At 38.7% G+C, this 20,392-nt stretch overlaps 1 protein-coding gene across 2 annotated transcripts in view; it reads right to left on the reverse strand.

Moving 5' to 3' along the window:
• Positions 1–20,392, reverse strand: part of SLC44A1 (solute carrier family 44 member 1) — a gene marked incomplete at its 3' end in the record, with an annotated part of 62,865 nt that overhangs the window by 13,434 nt on the left and 29,039 nt on the right. For both annotated transcript variants that reach the window (XM_082074806.1, XM_082074805.1), the window contains exons 5-9: positions 11,838–11,931; positions 6,855–7,024; positions 4,968–5,057; positions 2,890–3,017; positions 1,826–2,012 (exon numbers count right to left, since the gene is read on the reverse strand). In XM_082074806.1, coding sequence (XP_081930932.1) covers positions 1,826–2,012; positions 2,890–3,017; positions 4,968–5,057; positions 6,855–7,024; positions 11,838–11,931 — 669 coding nt within the window. The remainder of the gene's footprint in view (positions 1–1,825; positions 2,013–2,889; positions 3,018–4,967; positions 5,058–6,854; positions 7,025–11,837; positions 11,932–20,392) is intronic.

Consider the following 20,392-nt stretch of genomic DNA (forward strand, 5'->3'; position numbering starts at 1 on the left):
AGTCTGCTGCTCTGTTGATATCATTAATACAGTGAGAATCAATATTGAACTTCATAGCTCCCTACCTCTACACGTCAACAACAACAACCACTTTTGTTTCCCTTCTGGTGTTTGTGCATGTATTTCAACAATAATTGTTGCTTGAAGGTATTTACGGATATAAGGAGCAACTTCAGAGATTCTAAACATATGATTTCATACATTCAAAAATTCATTGACTCTTTGTCTAGTCTGAATAGTGATATCTTGTATTGAGACTGACAGCACATGTCAGAACCCTCCTATCCTAAGCTCTACTTCCATGTATTAACCCACACTGAGGTGTTTCATCTTCTACAACAGCTATGTGAACAGCTGATGGAATTCAGAAACATACTGAAAGTAACATGACATGTATAAAAATGCTTACTTTGAAAACCACTGTTTTGACTAAGCACTGACCACGCCTTCTCTACCTTCCTAGCTATGTTTTTTTACTTATATAAAAAAATAGTATTTTCTTGTGAATAAACTAAACTATTGAAATAATTTTGGTTTTAGTGAACAAGCTCTTTATAAGTGTAGGCTTCTTCTCATACACAGATAATGTACACTTTTCCAGTTCTCCTCATTTGGACTGATAAGGTCTGGTTGTACTGCACCAAGATTTTTCTTAACTGATATCAGTGAAGATAATGACTTCATACGGAGCTAAAAGCATAAACTAGTCTTTGCAGAATCAAGGACAATAGAAAAGCTCTGTCAGTAAAACATAATATCAGCCTAAATTCTGCTACAAATTTAGTCCCTGTGTAGCAGTCTTTAACTCACCAAGTGAACTTTCAGAGGCAAACATTTTCTGCACATAGCACAGCACATAATGAAAACTAAAAACTTCAGCAGTAAAGAGAACAAGAACACGTGAATTCTATTACCTCCATCCCTCACTAAGAATTCGGGCTATGAAATAAAAAAATACTTATCTTGTATTACCCTGAAATAGCTCTGTGACCTGAAACACTGCTACTTTTGGATCAGCAGGAGACGACAAATGTCAGAATTCTAAGGTTTTAATAATGAATGATGGTCTCTATTGCCTACAACTTCCTCAAAAATAACACAGACATCTCCCATTTTAAAAAGCAGTTGCTAGGTTTCTCTTCTGAAGAAGAATTAACTAACTCTAGAAGCTCTTGTCAGACTCTGAACACAAACAAAGCTCTCATCTTTTACACTTGTCACAGCAGGAAGAAATTGAGAATACATTGGCTGCTCTCAGAAGACTGTGTACAAACAGCAGAAAAATGTTCCTAATAAACCTGAAAAGTGCTGGAATAATATTGAACACCTAAGTTGTGAACAACTGAGAATTAGTTCCAGTATATTTACATTTTGGGAGATAGTAACTGTGTGCAACAGCCCTTTCATGACTATGTCTTCATCTGTGTGAGTACTGGCTACTATACAATACCTTATGAGATAAGCTGCAAGATTAGGATGGTTATAACTCATTTGTGTAAAATTAGAGGGAATTACTTGAAAAATTGTGATAGCTGCCTTATTATGGATTCTTGTGGTTTGCAACATGACAACTTGCATTACATCAAAAAGCTGGCCTAAGGCACAAACATACTGGGAATGCAGACTCAAAGGCACAACAACTTTCTTGAAACAAGTGTTTTAAAGTCACTGAAGCAGACAACAACAGAAGCACAATATGACAGTATGAGGTGTGTTTTGTTTTAGTTTTTTCCTAAGGGTTCCCACATGCTTTTTAACCAATTTTGCCTGAAACCATAAAAAAATGAAATGGAATTTATTGAAAATAAGCCTGCTAGCTACTTACCTGTAGTACCAAGGAAAAGCAGGACTATGATCCAGTATGACCAAAAGAGGATAAGCACAAAGAATGTCCAAAATGGCTGGAAGACTAGCAGTGGCAGGTGAATGAAGACCTTGCCGGCCACGTGGAACAAGGCAATAGTGAGAGCTACTCGTTTGCGCATAATTAACATTATCAGGAACAAGATAACCTAGAGGAAGAAGTTTCCAAATCATAGAAAATTCAAAAATAAGCATGCTACCATTTTGCACAGCTAAGATATTCAGGCACAGCAAATTAGCACATGCTTTATCTGTTAAGATCACAAGATCAAAACATAAAACCTCTATCAGCTTATTCTAGTGATATATTATTTTCAAAATTATACACTTGGAGAATTCCAATCTCACAACTATATATTTCGAATCATCATCAGCCTCAGGCTGACAAGATTAGACCAGAATCTATTCTCAATTGTATTTTTAAAACCAGTGAAATCAGCAAAATTTAACAAATAATACAATTAAAAATTTGTAATTGAACATGGTGTGATGGTCTTGTCATATATGTTAGTCCAACATTGTCAATATATAGTAGTAAAGTCAGTGACTCTGAAACAAACAGCAAGTCCTAAAGAAATAAATTTGTTTAGTAGTCAGTGTTAGTGTTTCAGTTAACAATAATACTTCTGTAAATGGAAGAAGTTTGGGAACAACCAATTTTAGAAGCAGGAATGGTCTAAGGACTTTCAAATAAACTGAAATGACTAAGTACCTTTGAACTGGGAACCTAATAAAAATCTCCTAAGTGAAACTGGGTTGGGAGACCAATCTTGTACCTATTCTTGGAAGCGCCCGTGGACATTTTACAGCAGACAAGAGTAGCTGCAGGGTTAGGAACTCTCTCCTGACTCAAAAATCAGATATTAGGGAACAATGCCTGGAAATACACACACATCAAAAATCACTGCAACACAGAAATAAAACTCTTCAAAAATGTGTGCAATATAAACTTTTCACCTGAATTAAAAAATAGAGACCACCAGGATGACAGAGCAAGAAAATAACACTGTCATTAGCAAAGCATACCGTGAAGACTGTAGCTGAAATGGCATAAATCAGGAGAGCCTGAAGATTGTCTTTGGCTATTTGAGTCTCAACAGTACTGGCAGATATTCGTTGCTTAGCATAGAGCCACCACAGGACTCCTGTACCACCTATGTTTTAGAGAAAAAATAAAAAGGATAAATGAGAGATGCTCCTTCTATGTGACTCAGTCATATTACCTAGCAACACAGAAACTAAAGAGTTTCTTCTTTTTACATCTAATCTAGTACAGAATACTCAGGAGCACTGAGGCTTAACCCAACAGGAACTTCTGAGAAGGCAGAAGTGTGTAGCTCTCCTCTGTTGCCCTTTTCTCAAGTCGATTTACTCTTTCCAGAGTCTCACCCCACTATGACCCCTTAAGAGACTTGCAGCTCTTTGACTCTGTGTTTTAGGGTGAAGTGCATGAAAGGACTAGTGATATATAATGTGAGGTAGTTTCTTCCAACCTTTGTTACAAAATCCTAGCATTACGGAACAGGCTGCCCAGGGTGGGTGTGGAGTCTCCTACTCTGGAGACATTCAAAACCTGCCTGGACACATTCCTGTGTAACCTCATCTAGGTGTTCCTGCTCCGGCAGGGGGATTGGACCAGATGATCTTTTGAGGTCCCTTCCAAAGCCTAACATTCTGTGATTTTGTGATTCTGTGAATATCATTGTCCTATTCTAGCTACCTTTCTCAGGTGCAACTTTTCTTAAATACAGGACTCCAGCCCCTTAGGGAGATAACCTTTCCCCTCTGATACATTTTTTTTCCTCTTTTGGGTACCCTCCTCTGTTCTGTTGTTATTTCTGAATCAGCTGCACAAGCTTATCTAGAGATCACAAGTCTTTGTTGAAGGTACTCCATTCAGGTCTAAAATGGAGGATGCTCTTTTGGCATCTCTCAAACAAAAAGCAAATACAGAATACGCAGCATGTATCACAAATGACATGTTCTTATTCAGTCTGTGTAATGGATGCGGTATTTTTAGAACATAATAACAGATGGCAATAAAATAAGTCATTCAATTCTCTCACTCAACATAGTTGCTCAGCTTCTAAAGAGAACAGAAATGAAAAAAACACGATTTTTTTTTTCCTTTTCTATGATCACAGATCCTCAGACCAGTAATCAGAAAAAACAAGTGATCCTGAAAGAACGTACATGGTCTGCTGATTTTTCTTCCACCCCTTGAGGTCAGGAATTGCAAGACTTAAGTTGCTAGTACTTCCTAATTTGATCACTCTATTTTTCCTTCTTGTCTACAGTCACCTGCCCATACATTTTGGCTTAGTTACTGAGTATCAATAACAGAAAACTTTAGTTTTACAAATGCAAAAGTTAATGTGATAAAACAAAGCTATTTTCATGCAAGTTACCTAATTTTGGATGCAACAATCTCTGGGCATTCCAAAGATAGCATGGCTGGTTGCATTTCATAGATAATCTAAGTTATGCAGTTATTCTGAGTCAAGTGGAAATAGAAGGATTTGATTAGAAATACCCAGAAAAGCACCAGTGCTTCCTCTTCTCAAGAAGAGATCTTAGATAAATCTACAGAGCTATTCAGAGGACTGAAGGGGCTGAGGAACATGTCAGGGTTGTATGAACACATCTACATCCCAAGGTCCCCAGAGGCTGCATAAACAGTTGCCCTTTGATTCTTGCATGCTTGATACACCTAGCAGGTGGGTATGCCATCAGACATACCCAGACTAGCTGCCTTGCTGACATGTTTGGAAAGCAGGTTAAGAAGCAGGCAACGTTTGGGGATGTGCTACAAGTCCTGTGAGGAATGTCCCATATTGCTCATGTGGGCTGTAGTGAGATAAACTGACAGGAAGCTTGACAGTCGAGTAATGGTGTGCAGCAAATCTCTAAGGAGCAATGTATTATCTGGGAGAGGACTGCAATTACAAAGGTGGTATTCTTGACACCTGTCTTGCAAGGGACTCAAAGGAAAGCTGAATGGAAATGCATGGTCTAAGATCTGTGCAGGATGCAGCTGGTCTGAGGACACAGAACACAAAGACCAAAACTGGGCACTCAGAACCTGGGAGACAAACAAGACTTACCGAGTGATCCCAGAATGACAAGAATTGTTAAAATCCAGACAAGTACTCTTGAAATGTACCTGATTATAACCATCAAAATCATGGACAACACTGCAAAAGAGACAAAATAAGTAGAGCAATTATTTCAAGTAGAAATAGTCTTCCTAATTCTCCCACTGCACTAAGATAACTGCCTTCCAACAGAATTTTTAGACAGATTTATTTTCTGAGGCTTACAAACTTGCTGCACAGACAGTGAAGGAAATTAGGCACCTCTACAACTTCTGCTTTGATACTGTTGATTAAAACAAAGCGAACGTAAATACGTTTAAATGGTACATTAAATACAAGACATAATGCGTACATACAGACAGACATGTATTTAGACAATGACAAAACAGACAGCAAGATATGATTGTACTCCGAGTCTGGTAACATAAGCACACCTACTGAGGACTAGAGCAGAATTTGCACTGAAATACACTTGTCAAACAAGTGCAGATAATGTGACAGCTGTGTATTCCAAAATGTCATGCCAATAAAAAAAAAAAAAATTACTACTCCATTTTCAACATTCAAAATGAGTTCTTTAGCAAGCTTTGTTCTTATAGCTACACTGCCATTCAGGAGCTGCATGTTAAAAGCTAGATACGATCTCAGCCAACTGAGATTTAGTAAGTGGTGTCTCTAAGTGCACACACATATTTTTGCATATACATATTTGTGTGCAGCAGTTACATGAGAGACACTGAAACCTGCCTTTCTGAATCATACAATCTTACCCATTGCTTAGAAGTAAAGAAATGCTCTTTAACTATGAACATATGAAAAATACTTTTAAATTGACTGTCTGTAAAACTCTGTACTAACTTCTGACTCTAACTGAACAGTAGCACTACTAATCAGCCACTAGCTTTCAGATTCAGAACAGTCTTTCTACCATTACTATCAAACACTGCAACTGTCAAAAATAAACAGGCTTTCAGTTACAGTTGAAAATACACTTTTTTTTTTTTTTAAAGCATCCTCTTAAAAAAACAAAAAAAAAACAATGGCCAACTGAAAACAAAGGACCTCTTTATCTAGTACAGATTCACAGTGTCTCTTTCTAAACCCACACTCCTCATACACTTGGCTGGTATCTAGAGCCTCCTATTTTAGGATTTCAGATTTTATAGTTTGTAGGAATAAAACAGATTCATTAGGAAAGTAATTTACGTGGGTAAGTAGCATTCCAACTTCATTCACAAGACTTTATTAAAAGAGCACTTCAGTCTAGTGCAATGTGTCTATAGGCCAGAGACATAACTGTAGAAATTATTCAGCACCTCTGTACTGCTGGGAATTTCCAACTCTTTAGACAGGCTGAGATTTTCAAAGGCCTGAAGTTTAAGTGGAAGAAGGGGGCAGCATACAATACAGCAAATGGGCACCTAAGTTTCTGGTTTTGCTTGCACAATTATGTGAAGTGAAACAAACTAAATGCCCTACATCCTAGAAAAGGGTGCTATTGTGCATTTCTCACATTGTCCTTTTTATTTGGAAAGGGTTTATTTCGACTAGGGTTGGCAAAAAATGAATATTACAAATGGGAAAGGAGAATATTATAATAAAAATTAGGAGAATGGGGATGGTCCGTTAACTATACCAAAACTAATGCTGGCTAATCAACAGCCACACATCATCTATCTCATAATCAGTGGAGGAGGAGAAAAACAGGAATTCATATGTATATTGCTTCTGAATATGTTATCCAGCTGTAAAATAAAATTTTAAAAAAGCATTCTGGACCATCTTCTAAGGGCTCTTTGCTATCGTACATGGATTTTGCTCATATTGTGGGTAGAGGGTGTTAACAATCTCCTAATGCAGTACTAAGAAATAGCTAGTAATGAGAAAAAAAATTACCTAGTGATAACAAGCAAAGTCCCATTATAATCTCTTTGCTGGTCATAACTCCACTAATCAGCCTGTGTAAGACACTACTGTCACTGACAAAGGTGATCAGGGCCTCTGCAAACTTGGCATAGCAGGAAATGTTCACAGGAGCACAGCGATGGAAGAATGGAATAGGTGCACTGGTGACACAAGAAAAAAAAAATCAGAAAAAAAAAATTACTCCTACTTAATATAAATGCCACATCAACAAACAAATGAAATGTGAATAGATGCAATCATTCCACCCTCATAACATCATAACCAGAAACCATGTGTTGAATGCACAAGTGCTGCTGGAATGAGGATGATCATAATGGGAAGTGATGCAGTTCTTACAAGTAACCCTGTGGGGTTGAAGTGCACAGTCCAATAGGAAATTATTACACTCCCACCCTTAAACAGCAAGTCTCAGAAAATACATGTTCCTATTTCCACTGAGCATCTCTCATTGAAGTGTCAGGTGGTGAACCAGCAGCTGAAGCAATGCCTTTCACTCATGTTAGAACGGAATACTGGCCCATATTTGCAGCAAAAGATATCCCAAAATGACAGTACTCTTCTTGCAAGCTTACATTTTATGCTAAGACATCAGCACTTATAAATGCTGCCAAGCAAAACCAATGTATCTCTTCTTAAATTTTTATCCATACTAAACCTTCTCTAGTATTGAATATTACAATCACATAGTCTACTTTCACTAGCTTTGTTAAAATCAGGCACAATATTCTTTGCAAAGCATGCGAAAATGACTCTCTTATTTCATTATTCCTGAACTGTTTTGGAAGCATCCTCCCCAAAAATACTGATGTTATGTACTAAACTTTGCTGGATGCTCAACAGAAACTGTTATGTCCATCAGAGGAAGATACAACAGAGCAAAAACTTCACTTTAAAGGTGGGTAATTTTGTTTTCCAAATGTTTTCCATTAAGTAGTTGCCTTTCTTGCTCATAACTATATCAGATCTCAAAGTGACCTATTACACCTTTTGATCTATCTTCCCAATTGCACTTAAGACACATGTTCCATGAATTGCATGTTAATTCCTGTAACTGAAACCAATGAAAGAAATGTCTTTTGTATTAAGTCAGTCTTTTCTTCTAACCTCCGTATTTGTGTCATGCTGCCCAATCTTCCTTACTTAAGATTTCAGTGGATTATAGCAGCAACGCACATTATCTTTTGTAGCTTCCCCATTTCAGCAATGACCTATAAACCAGCAATTTTCTGGACTCAATAACCATTTGTTAAGCCCAGGCCAGTACAAAATTGTGTCATTTAAAACATGTAGTGAGTAAAACAGCTGTCTCAGGTACATCCTTTATACACATTCTTTGGTGGGGGGGAAAAAAGGACCACGTGATAGATATCATGAGAATGTAATTATTCTGTACAGAATTCGGCAGAAACTATGATCACCTGCCATATCTTGGTACTTAGTAGACCCTAGTTTTTTGTCTGAAGTAACTGATGATTGCAAAATATCGTTTCAAATTTATGGTGCTGAATATGTAAATGAATTTGGAGATGCTCATATTGATGGTCTACTTTTGGGTAGTGATGAAGACAGCAGTTAAGCACAGCAAAGTAATTTTGACCTAGTCACAGCTGTTAAAAACCAAATTAAACCCATTATGATGGCTGCCCTATTTAAAAGATGGCCCATGTATCATCTCAGTCTCTTATGACATAGCCTCTTCTGGAATACGCCACATAATGCAGTTCATTATCTGCAGTAACACGGGAAATGACGGAAATTGGAGAGGTTTATTTAATGGTCAATTGCTCCAGCTTTGCAGAAAACCCAGAGCATTTAGAAGTTGTCAATGTCAGTAATGAAACTCAAATTTTGAGCTTGGAGTAGGCAAAGGACCCTCCTTCCTACATCCAAATACAAAACTATCCCTTTTGAAATGGGGAACTAATGGGATGAAAATACTGTTTGAAAATACTTCCCAACAGATGCTTTTTGAGTACCAGTTTATATTAGTCATCTAATGCCCCTTAAGCTATAGCAATTTCCCTATACATTCTAAGTTACTTACTTTCATGTGCAATAACTAATTTCAAACTTTGTTGTGATTTTTTTAAAAATAGGTTAGTAGTTCCTACAGGCTTTCTTAAGTAAGTGGGACTCCTGAGAATCCACCTTTTGAGATCTGCTGCTGTTTCAGTGGTTCTGACTGAATGAACAGGCAACATAAGTGTCTTCCTTAATAAAAACTACAATAATAGATCTATTCTCCATGACCTGTGCTATTTTAAATGGGCTCTTGATTTTAACTAGGTATATTACATACTGAAATGGAATTACAAGTTTCTGAGAATAACAATATGATGCTTAATCCTGGACAAGAGTAAAGCCAGCAGATGACAGTGTTGAAAACTGTATCTTTAAAGCAATATTCAAATGAAGTTAAAAGAACCATTTGATTGTTCATGTACTAGATTTCAGAAGAGAGTGTTCTCCTCTCATTACTATATCCGGGCATTTACAGCAACCTGTGTGTGGGGAGCCGGGTTGGAATGCCACTGCTAGGTGTTCTTCATAACCTCTACAGGGAAGCCCCTTGCTGCAGCTCAGCTGGTTGACAGATAAGACGCTGCAGGGAAAAGCTGGATTGTTTTTTCTCCAGAGTCCTCTAAAGAGCAAAGTCATGCTCTGCTGAGGCTGAGATATGCTAGGCACAGTTTCCGGAAGAAACACTATCACTGGCTGCACTGCTAGACTGTACAGCTGTGTCAAAGTTGGCCATAATGCTTTGCGCTGGAGGATCAGATTCCATTGAGAGGTAGAGCCTCAAGTGAACAGCATGAAGAAGGACGGTCATCAAATAGAAAATATCAAGGGACAGTCCTCACAGCACACACTACATCCATCCCATGGACCTAATGGGAATCAGATGATGGTTCATACCTCTGACAGATCAAGTCTGAAAACAGGAGTGTTAGGTAAGTTCTCCCTGAATGCTTCAGCCTACAGACTGTTGGGTTTTCATTTGCTTGTCTCCACAGGATTCTATTTCCCCTCCATATTACACTAATTTACTCAAATAATTTAACTACACTAATCTGAAAAACAAAGTGGTTTACAGATTCAATATTTGACTTTTGTGCCCTGGGGCATTAAGTTCAGACTTTTCAATCTCAAATTATTCAAGCATATTGTACATTTTATTCATACCAAATAAAAAAAGGGAAATACTCCACCTACACAATAGCTTTTAAAAATTAATTCGAGGTAGTTTTTGTGAGGAATTTACATAGTGTCATTAGAGCTCTGACACACTGTTCTATCCTCTCTTTTCTTATTATGCTATGTTCATTCAGACTGAATGACATGGGAACACATAGTGAGAAAAGTCAGTGTAAGATTTCATTTGTTTTTGTATTACAGCTGTAACAGCTGGTTAGTGCCATGGAACATTAATTTGCTGTGGGGATAAAATAAAAAAGAAAAAAGTTAATATTCCAGCTGCTACTTATTTTCACTACAATACAAAAAAATTATTCACTGGAGAGGCTATGATACAGACAAGAGAGACTTAAAATCAGAGTTTCTAGAACAGACACAATTATAACATTTAATAAAATCATAACAGAAAACTGTGCATAGGAAAAAAACTCTGCAGTTACAACCCACTACTGAATATGTTTGAGAAGATAAACTTTGAGAAAACACATGATTCTTCTTGAGTGAGTAGAATTACTCACAGAAGGGTGTGCAAAACAGCAAACAGATGAGATTACTTCTTTTCTCAGCAACACTGATCTCCACAGTTCCAGCCAGCACAGCTAGCAGAGTTTCTGGAGCTATGAACTTTTCTATTCTACTTCACAAAAAGCAGTCTAATATATTCTTTTAAACGAACAAAAAAAAAAACCTTAAATCAATATGTTTAAAAAAATACTCTACTCTGCTCTGGTGAGACCCCACCTGGAGTCCTGCATCCAGCTCTGGAGCCCTCCGTACAGGAAAGACATGGACATGATGGAAAGGGTCCAGAGCGGGCCACAAAATTAATTAGAGGGCTGGAACACCTCTCCTGTAAGGACAGGCTGAGAGAGTTGGGTTGTTCAGCCTGGAGAAGAGAAGGCTCCAGGGAGACATTACTGTGGCCTTTCAGTGCCTAAAAGGGGGCTATAAGAAAGATGGGGACAGACTTTTAGAAGGACCTGCTGAAAGAGAACAAGGGGCAATAGGTTTAAATTAAAGGAGGGGAGATTCAGGCTCGACATGAGGAAGAACATTTTTACAATGAGGATGTTGAAACACTGGCCCAGGTTGCCCAGAGAGGTGGTAGATGCCCCATCCCTGGAGACATTCAAGGCCAGGCTGGATGGGGCTCTGAGCAACCTGATCTGGTTGAAGATGTCCCTGCTCATTGCTGGGGGCTGGACTAGTTGACCTCTGAATGTCCCTTCCAACCCAAATCATTCTATGACTATACATCCCTCTTTTTGGTACTTGACTATAATCTTATTAGTGATTTCAGGACTGAAAGAATAAAAAATGAAGCAATTTGCTAAATTTGACTGGCTGAGACAAAGTTTAAGAAGTGAACACTGCAGAGAGCTGCATGTCAATAAATCCTTTTTCCTCTCACAGATCCAGAGTGCTCTATAATTGTCACTGATCTACACTACTGACAGACAGTTGGCTATATGGTGAAAGGCAGTAAAACAGCTGATCCTCATCACAGTGTCACTAATGTGAGACAGAAGAGAATTTGAAGATAACAGCTCAATACTCTCAATAACAACATGCACAGATAGATTGGGATTTTCTTTAAGAGCTGCTTTCACAATCCTTTAAAAACTTGTCGCAATAATACACTAAAACATCTGTCTGTAAGACAGAATATTTCTGTACTGCATATTTTCTAAAGAACTGTCAGGAGCAAAACAAATCTCTGCTCCCTGCACCCCCAATCAGACAAGATACTAATATTACCTCTCTGGAACAGGATATTTAGGACATAATTTGGCGGCCCTTGGGTCTGTAGTGTATTCTGATGGCTGTAGTTCATAGCTACACAGAGTGGATCCTGTTGAGAGAATAAAAAAAAAAAAAAAGATGAGAAAAAAATTAAAATCAAATATTCCTATTCTTCGCAAATGCTATTAAAACTGATAATAGGTCCTGATTCTACAGCTCCTTGGTGTTATTACCATGAAGTTACGCTACAGTTCCTTCTGTAATGGAACAGCGAATCAAGCCCAACACAGCCTTCAGTGTAACAGAATGACACTCCATCTAGCTTTGGGTCTTCCAACATTTTTGTATTCAAGTGGAAAAAGATAATTAATTCACAACAGAGTGTAAAAGAGAAGAAAACAAAGCGCTTTGAAGACACCACCCCTTGCTACTCCACCATGCTTTTTCTTGACCATTTTTAGTGCATGAATATTGCATAAGACAACATTCATTATAGAATGAAAACACTCAAGTGTTTGTGGTTTTGTTGTTGTTTTGGATTTTTTTGTGTGTGTTTTTGAAGTATCGCTGATCTGTAGACTTCAGGGAGAGGAAGAAAGGAACTGAACTGTTGGTTAGAAAGATGGCTGAAAAATAACACAAGCTCTGCATTAGGTGTCCAAAACTTTTACAGAAGCTGAACTGTCTCCATAAACAAACTGGTATAGCACAATAAAGATCAAGTTGGTCTGGATACATCACCTTTACTTTCCTTTTTTCCAACATTATAAACTAAGGACATTTTTATCATCCGTACAAATATTCAATACTTTCCATTACAGAAGTCTCATATCCAGAACACTTTGTAGCAACAAACTGGATCTGGATAATACATACACTTTTACTCAAATTAAACCAAGACTTTTTACAAACAGCTTTATCTTGGTCTGCATGACAACAAACAGAAGTATTATTTGTAAAAATTGTAGAGTATTATTTGCAGAAATCTTGTTTATCATTGCCACATTGCTACTACCTCTGTGAACAGACAACTTCTATTTACAGACTGAAAGAGAAGGCAAGACAGCAGCTGAGCAGGCTATCCCAGGCAGTTAAAAGCAGAAGGAAAAAGACGATTGCAGATATTTACATTTATTTTATTTTGCTTTGGATACGGACCAAAAGCTAAGTTATACAGATAGCCAAAAGCCAGCTGAACATGAGCCAGCAGTGTGCCCAGGTGGCCAAGAAGGCCAACAGCATCCTGGCTTGTATCAGGAATAGTGCGGCCAGCAGGGACTGGAGAAGTGATCATGCCACTGCATTCAGCGCTGGTGAGGCCCCACCTTGAATCCTGTGTTCAGTTTTGGGCCCCTCACTACCGGAAAGACATTGAGGTGCTGGAGAGAGTTCAGAGGAGGGCAACGAAACTGGTGAGGGGTCAGGAGCACAAGTCTGATGAGGAGCGGTTGAGGGAACTGAGGCTGTTTAGCCTGGAGAAAAGGAGGCTGAGGGGAGACCTTATCACTGTCTACAACTACCTGACAAGAGGTTGTAGCATGGAGGGTGTTGGTCTCTTCTCCCAAGTAACAAGTGATAGGACAAGAAGAAATGGCCTCAAGTTGCACCAGGGGAGGTTTAGCTTGGGTATTAAGAAAAAATTCTGCATGGAAAGGGTTGTCAGGCATTGGGACAGGCTGCCCAGGGAAATGGTTGAGTCAGCATTCCTGGAGGTGTTTAAAAGACGCATAAATTAGGTTCTTAGGGACACGGTTTAGAGGTGGACTTGGCAGTGTTAGGTTAACAGTTCGACTCTTAAGATCTTTAAGGTCTTTTACAACCTAAATGATTCTATGATTCTACTCTATGGCTCTATGACAAGAACAAGAAGTTCTATAGGAAGAAGTGGGAAGGGCTGCAAGTGGAGAACTGTATACAGATTGATAACACTGAATGTTCAGTCCCAGCTTGGTAATTTTGCCATTCAACACTACCAGTGTTGAACCACAGTTTAAGTATTTTAGGCAGAGGACCCCACATCTAAATAAGCCTGAGGGACACAGCTGATCTTTGGTTCCTTGTGACTTCAGCAGCTCAGGCAGAAGAGCAAAAAGGGTAGGCTCTGCTATGGCCAGGCAAGGAGGTTCAAGGCTCTTTGCACAAATGTGTATCAGAAGACCTTTTGTTTGGATCACAAATGTAAGCCAAGTAAAACCAAATGCTACATCCCAATCTGCACACAGGACACAAGCCATTCAAGTAGGACTTGTAGACCAGGGTAACCCAACAAACCCCTGACGCTGGAGGAAACTGGAGACACCTCGCCACATCCCCCTGGAATCCCATGCCGTGTTCCCTCCTGTCATGCAACGGAGCAGTGGATGACTCTGGCTGCCATTGTCATCTCTTACCTGGGAACTGCTCCTGGGGCTCCTTTGGATCTCTTCCCTTCTGCTGTCTACCTCACACAGTGTCTTTCTTTAGATTCCATGACACGCAGAAAAATATTTTCATGGAGCTTACCATGTAAGGGACATTAACCATCCTGCATCTAATGAAGCTACCAGTTCCAGTGTCCATAAGATTTATTTCTCCTTTTGTCCTACATAATCAGGTAGAATAAATTTCTACTACTCTGATAAACATATATTTCTATTTTGAAAACTTTCTAAATTCTCTAATACTGTGTAGGAGAGTTTTGCAACTCAAACGTGTGCTTGAGTAATGTCACTTTACACCAAGCTTAAACTGATTTCTTAACAAAAGAGTCCCTGTGCATCAATAAATAAAAGTTTTAATTTTGTGAGGTGATAGTGGGAAGAATGGAATGCTTCGCCAAACCTTCTACCCCATACTAGTTATTCTGGGTTAGTAGAGACTGTCTTAGCACAGCCAGTCTTATTATTGCTGCTGAGTTTGCAAGGCCTGCAAAAGCTTAAAGGAGAATTTGAATCATCTACCTTACTGAGAAAATCAGTTTACCAAAGACACTACTATCATTCTTAACTTACTATCACTCATAAATGTTTGAAAAACATTATGGGTAGAATTCAGAGAATAGACTAAAATAATCATTAAAGTAATACATCTTTTGCTTCCCACAGCAATGCATGTATTTCTTCTGGAAAAAACATTAGGCGAATGACATCTAACTGTACTACAGAGATTGGATTTGAGATCCCAACATGTAACCTTAAATAAAAATATTTCTAAACTATGCAGAACAACAGTTGTCAGGCTACTGGTGAGCACAGAGTTTACTGGTCCCACAGTGCTGTATGTGGTGCTTTCACCTACAAAGTATTACCTTGGAGACAAAACACGCCTCCTGTTCCATGGTCTCTCTTCCATGAACAGAGTTGCTCCGGCCACTGGTGTATTTGGGGGCCATGATTGAAGCAAAGTACATCAAAAGAAAAACTTCCCCTTCAACCTTAACCTAGCCTTGAGAACAAAAGCCACCATTTCCTTTAAAAGAATTCCTTCTGTTTTGGCTAGACTTGGATTAGTAAAGAGCTGCATAGTCATTATCTCTGGTATTCCTAAAAGCACCTGCATTTAGCCCAAATTATGTAAAGATGCTGTAGAAATCAAGGACAAAGATGAGGGTTCAACCTCTTACTTCAAAGATTCTTTCCACCTGAGAAGGCAAATTATTAAAGGTCTCGTGTGCTCAGAGGGCACACTGCACAAAACAAGAAGACATAACCCCCTGCTTTCCACAGCAGTACAGTAAATAGGAAGTTCCATACTAAACCGAGGTGGTTAGATAAAACTACCTGTAGAGACTAGTGCTCCAATACAGATTTTCTTCCTCTATTTGCTGTGTTGTAAACAAACACACAAAACCCCTGCTACATTGCCATCAATATCAAAGTTTACAGTGAGAGACACGGAAGACTGCCTAAGTCATCTGCTAAGAGGACCAGATGACAGAGGAAACTACTGACATTAATCCTGCCTGAATGGCAGTGGTGGAATGCACACCATGGGTTCTGGATCCTGTTCTGAGCTGCTGAGCAGTGCCTACCCATCTGTCAACACTGTTGGCAGGAACTAAAACAAGGATTTTCAGATCTAAAAACATGGATTCATATACAGAGTCAAGGATTTACACAGAAAAATACAGAAATATGCAGAGATACCTGGGACAGCTTCATTACCGGGAACCGAACAGACACCTTTGGAGCTTGGTAGTATGATCTGATTAAGTTAGGCATGGCTCAAAGCAGCTCCACATACCACTTTTCACAGGCATGAGGGACTAGAAACCACGGTTTTGTTAATTTATATGAACTTCCATGTGTGGTCTCACCATTCTGACTGATAGTCTTCATGTATTGTTCATGTATGTGACATAACTGACTTTTAAAAGAGCATACAATGAAGCAGATATTGTAGTTAAAAAACTCAACATCTTATTCCATTTAAAGCATTTTATCTTCCCAAGCAATATCTTTCATCCATCAGTAACATAAATCCTCTAACACAGGAATCAAACTCCAGGTAATCACAGATACAGAAATGTGCAGAAATGTTAGCAGGAGTGAGACTCCGTAAATCACAACTACTGGCCTCTGTACATTCAGCCCAGTGCTAATTCCTTGTGGGTTCCAGGTGTTGTATGAGTGTCACGGATTAAAACATAGTTAACATTGTGAATATATGACTCATAGATTACTATGCTTGACCAACCCACACAATACAAGCTAGAGGTATTGCCAGCTGGATATTGACAGAGGTCGAATTCACTGGTATTTAGGAAGGACAAGGCTACCAGATTCTCACAACGATGAAATTCTTCACACTTTTAAACTTTTCTCACTCTAGAGCTTGCCCCAAATCTCTCTCTTGGAACTCTGTCAGCTCTAAATTGTTAATCTGAACCATATTACCAGTGCAAAGCTTCATGCAATGAGACAACTTGGTACACTAGCAATAATTGCGTATTATCTTAGCATATTATGGACTAGCAATACGGAATAGAAAAGTGGAAGCTCCATACACTGGCTCATGATTCTGTAGGGAATTCTGCTGCAAATTCCACAGGCAAAAACCACAGTAAGGTAGTATACCAAGCAAAACTTCCACAGAATGTGGTAAGTTACCATCCACTGATAACACAGCACAGTGCTGCATGACCTCAGAACAAGCGTGTCTATGGGGAGCAGTAACAAGACCATCTCTTCATGAACTCTTGCTGAGTGAAAAAATGTTCAGGCCATCATGAAAGGAAATAACACTGATGCTGACAAGACTTTCTTCATTCTTTGTCTGCTAGGTCTGACAACTGTAATCATACTCCATCTACAACTATTAGGAAGTAACTCTAGTCAGAACACAAGCACTAAGAATAGATAAAGTTTAGGCTTGTATAAAATTCCTATTTCTCTATGGGTTTTTAGAACAACAAAAACATTCCAGAGGCAGACAAGTTCACATTTGATGCTTCACTTAAGAATGAAGTAGCATTTATCTTTGCACAAATTAGCATCAGAGGTGGAAATGAGTGAGAAAACAAGAACTCTACTTCTTAGCCTTTGATTTGAATATGGTCTGAAGCAGTAGTTAATATGGGAGCATCAGAGGACTGAACAAACATATCTAAACATTGCAGCTATGACTTTTGCAAATGGTGTGGAAATAGAAGCAGAAGGCCAAACAAGGCTAGAGCTGAACTCTAATAGCTAAATCAAATTTCTGGGCCCTAGTAGAACCTAGAAAAATACTGATGCCTTGTGATGAGCAAAAAGGTACAGGGCAGACCACTTTGCAGTCAGGACTCCTCAGATTAATGTGACAGATTTGTTCTCACTGAAGAAAACAAGCTTCATTCTCTACATCTATCCACTGCTGCCTTCCAGAAGTACAGTGTGTGTTTCAAAGGAAGGGAAGTAAGGATTGTATACATCTAAACTTCTAGTTGTTGCAGAGAGACATACCATCACTTCTTTAAAAGAGTGAGCATCAGAGGGCAGGAGAAATTACAGCTTGCTTTTATAAATACAAGTGGGACTGAAGCAAAAGTAAGTATTTTCCAGCGTCTGCAAGAATGTTCCAAGAAAAATAACAACACAACCCCACTACTTAGATCTTTAAATGCCTCCAGAATCAAAGACCAGCAAGAGAACTACTGAGCTAGTTAAGCACAGTTGCTGTTACAACTAACTGTATGTTGTTGTTGTTTTTTTTAAAAAAAGAGTCAGAATTCATATACCTGTATTTTGATTTGTAGTTAAAAAGCCCAGGCTATTACCCATTCCTCCACTCATATTTCTTCCAGTGCTAAATAAAACAAGCTATTCTGGAATCAAATAAAAAAATCCATCTAGTCCAGTAGCAGATGTCTCCCCTACTGTATCTTTAGCTCTCCACCACTCTTTTCTTGTGATCATCCTTGTTTCCCTTCTGTGCACACATGCTGAGAATGTATTTGTGTGTATTAATTTAAAAAAAGTTAAGAAAACACTTTGCCAAGAAAGGGCCAGAACACAGCCTTTATGATACCAACAGAGCATGAGTTTAAACAAAATTCAGTCCTTATTTTTTTCTCTTCAAAATTAACAGACATTACACTTTTGGTCAATGCTTTCTCCTCTACCTAATCCTCTCACTATCCTTACTAGCTTCACAATCTCTTTGTCAAGTAGCAATAACCATCTCTAAGTAAAACACTAAATGCATACCAATGGTTGTTTCAAAACATTCCTTTCCATTTGACATTTTATTCCACTGAAATTGAGATCAGATTTTTTTCATTTAATTCTAAATAATTCAGTAGCTGCAGCAAGATTTATTACCTCAGTGTTCCTCCCCCTTTCCAAATGATTTATTAATGTAATCAATAACACAACACAATATTCCTGGAGGACTCCACATGCAGCTACTTTCTGTTGTGAAAATGGTTTCAGTTTGACTAGAGGATCCATTTCCAACACAAGACAACCCTAACAGGCAGTTCTGGTAACAAAGCAGAAGGGCAGTGGATGACTTCCTATCTCAAAACCAATCACACTGTACTTTTATTTGAATCATTCAAAAAGTGACACACAAAATTAACATACCCAGGCTCTCAAAGACCTGATGATGCAGAATCTCTTTATCCATAAGATGCTCAGACCTAAACAGGCCTCAGTAAAATCACAAGCAAAGGATTAAGTTTTTACCAGCACACTTTCACTTCAAACAGTGTGTGTGGGATACGAAAATAAAAATTATGGAAGCTGGCAGCAAGCAATGGAACTGCTGTTTCTAAGCTACGTACCAACGGTAGCTGCAAAGATATACTTTGATAATTACGTCTTCATCTGTAGTTATCTTCAGACAAAAGAAAAATTGGTTTTGTGGCTCCTTCCCATAACTCAGGAAGATGACCTGTTCTGTCTTGGCCAGACTGATTTCCTTTATTGATTTCTTTCTGGTCACTATCCATAGCAAACTTAATGTAGCTTTACCTCTGGTTCTAAGTCCACCCAGACCTCAACTAGCTTGGCCTAGCCACAGAATTCTTGACAACTGAGATGCCTGCCAACATGTTGTAAACAAGAAATTTCACTTTAGGTTCCTAAATCTACATCCAGTCATTTACACAATGGATAGAAATATTATTTCCCACAATGACCAGTCTGTATAGTTAACACTGAATTAAACATGACAGAAATTATGGCCACCTGTTTATTGTTCCTTTTTAATAATGTCATTTCATTATTACTTTGCCACAGCCATATATGAATTGTACCTCCAGGGATATTTTTAAATGCTCTGGCAAGTCCTTAAAAAAAGCACTGCAATATTTCATGGACACTAAATTTTGAAGCATCAACCAGCTTTCTGGAAAAAACAGCTTTCAGTCACGTTACCCAAAATACAAAATTTCTTAAAGCGACAGTACCAACAAAACCATTGAATCGCAAGTACTCCCTGCCTGAGGTGTTCTGCTGGAAGAGAAAATCCTTGGGAGACCAGCAGCAGCCAGTTCATGAAAAACAACAATCTCAGTTGTGTCCAAGCTCTACAAACTCAAGTATTGGAATGGCTGTGGGAGAACAGCATTACAACATGTTCTCAGTCAACACAGCATCTTTCTGCATCATCTCTAGGCATTGCTCCAGAACACTCCCGGATTTTACAACTTGCACCTTTGCACAGTATGAAGATCTGAGGGGTCAATGGCCCAGCTTTTTCCTTCCCTTCTTCCTCCTCTTGTTATAGGTCTCAACTGGTTCCCAGTGTTCTAGGTGTCACGTATTCTGAACAGATTAAAGGCGCACACTTCCTTGTTTTCCTAAAATCACTCAAGCTTTGTGAGGGATGAACTTCCCAGATAGGAAGGTACCACAAATGCAGGACCTGATTGTGGAAGAGCAAACAGAGTTGGGGTGGGAGTGAAGCTACTGTCCTGAAATAGTGTAGTGTTATTCACCAGATCAGCTTATTTTCCCATCATTACTGTTTCAGGAAGCCAAAAGGCTGCTTTGTAATGAAATGATCTTCAGGCCTCAAGCAAGCATTTTCCCTGCCCTAAATACTTATTTATAATCTTGCTTACAGAAAAATACAAGCTCTACTGTGCAATAAATAAGAGGTCTGCT

Source organism: Streptopelia decaocto (assembly GCF_964273445.1).
Source record: "Streptopelia decaocto genome assembly, chromosome: Z".
Lineage (NCBI taxonomy): Eukaryota > Metazoa > Chordata > Aves > Columbiformes > Columbidae > Streptopelia > Streptopelia decaocto.